The sequence below is a fragment of the Medicago truncatula genome, chromosome 6, assembly GCF_003473485.1.
Source record: "Medicago truncatula cultivar Jemalong A17 chromosome 6, MtrunA17r5.0-ANR, whole genome shotgun sequence".
In the NCBI taxonomy this organism is placed as follows: Eukaryota; Viridiplantae; Streptophyta; class Magnoliopsida; order Fabales; family Fabaceae; genus Medicago; species Medicago truncatula.
Window position 1 is genome coordinate 29,574,970 of NC_053047.1, and position 1,611 is coordinate 29,576,580.

The following is a 1,611-nucleotide window of genomic DNA, read 5'->3' on the forward strand; positions in this document are numbered from 1 at the left end:
TGGTGATTTTTTAAAACCATAAGACTCTATGTCGATTTGGTTAGGTTGATTTGGAAAGATTGTTCAAATTTCAATGTCGATTTCATGAGTTTCATAATGCAATTAATCCTCTCTATGTATAATTTTACTAAATAATATATTCTGAATATGATTAATGGACAATCCTCTCTATGTCGATTTCATGAGTTTCATGATGCAATTAATATATTCTAATAATCCTCTCTATGTATAATCCTCTCTATGTATAATTTGCTCCGGTATATTACTGGAGTAAACAGAGGTGAAAAGGATAGGAAGGAAATTCACTTGTGCACATGGTAACTAACCATTAAGCATTTATAAGCTGAATATGATTTTCTGGACATACATTTTTTTGGTTTGATTTAAAGCACAGTCATATAATTTGAAACTCATGAAATCAGAATATATTATTTAGTTAAATTATATTATTTCGTTAAATTATGTATAATTTAACCATTAAAGTATAATAAAATAATTAATGGTTTTACTTAATCCTCTCTATGTATTTTGAAAAAGTTTTATTTATGTAAATATTATTCAAAGATGATATGCTGTCCATTTTCTTTTGATGTTATTTTAATCATGCTTGTTCAAAATTGTTGTAGAAATGGAAGTGGAAGGAGTGCAAGAAGCTCACTTACAACAAGGACAAGATGGGGAAGTAACAGAAGCAGGGGCTATAACTGAGGTAGGAGCTGCTACAACGGTAAGCGAACCAAAAAAAACCCCTCAAAGGCGTTCTAAAGTTTGGAAACATTTTAGTAGGAATAAAAATTTGGTTGTGTGTAAGTATTGTGGGAAAGAATATGCCGCAAATAGTTCTAGTCATGGCACAACTAACCTGGGAAAACATTTAAAGGTGTGCCTAAAAAACCCATATAGGGTAGTTGATAAAAAACAAAAGACTTTAGCCATTGAAATAGGAAGTGAGGATGACCGTAATAGTGTTAGTTTTAAACTTGTTGATTTTAGTCAAGAGAAGACTAGATTGGCACTTGCGAAAATGATTATTATTGATGAGCTTCCTTTTAAACATGTTGAAAACGAAGGATTTAAGATGTTCATGGGTAAGGCTCAACCAAAATTTAAAATTCCTTCTCATGACTCCGTTGCTAGAGATTATTTGAGGTTGTACTTTGATGAGAAAGAAACCTTGAAATATTTGTTGTCTGCAAATAATCAAATGGTGTCTCTTACAACTGATACTTGGACATCAATTCAAAACATGAATTATATGTGTGTGACAGCTCATTATATTGATGATGAGTGGATTTTGAAGAAAAAAATATTGAGTTTCAATATAATTGCTGACCATAAAGGTGAAACCATAAGAATAGCCTTAGAAAATTGCATGAAGGACTAGGGTATTAGGTCTATTTGTTGTGTTATTGTTGACAATGCAAGTTCCAACAACTTGGCCATTAATTATTTAAATAGAGGCATGAGGGTTTGGAATGGTCGTACCTTGTTTAATGGATAGTACTTGCATATGAGATGTTGTGCTCACATATTGAACTTGATTGTACTTGATGGATTAAAAGATATCGATGCATATGTCTGTTGGAAGAAAATGTGTTTTACAATAAACCT

General features: G+C 31.4%; 1 protein-coding gene across 1 annotated transcript; it reads left to right on the forward strand.

Moving 5' to 3' along the window:
* Nucleotides 1-628: 628 nt before the first annotated feature.
* Nucleotides 629-1,384, forward strand: LOC112417953 (zinc finger BED domain-containing protein DAYSLEEPER-like). Its single transcript, XM_024774126.2, has one exon. The coding sequence runs from the start codon at nt 629-631 to the stop codon at nt 1,382-1,384; it is 756 nt and encodes a 251-aa protein (XP_024629894.2).
* Nucleotides 1,385-1,611: the final 227 nt, after the last annotated feature.

Excerpts from the sequence above, each read along its gene's own strand:
- LOC112417953 (XM_024774126.2), top strand. The coding sequence starts at position 629 with ATGGAAGTGGAAGGAGTGCAAGAAGCTCACTTACAACAAGGACAAGAT.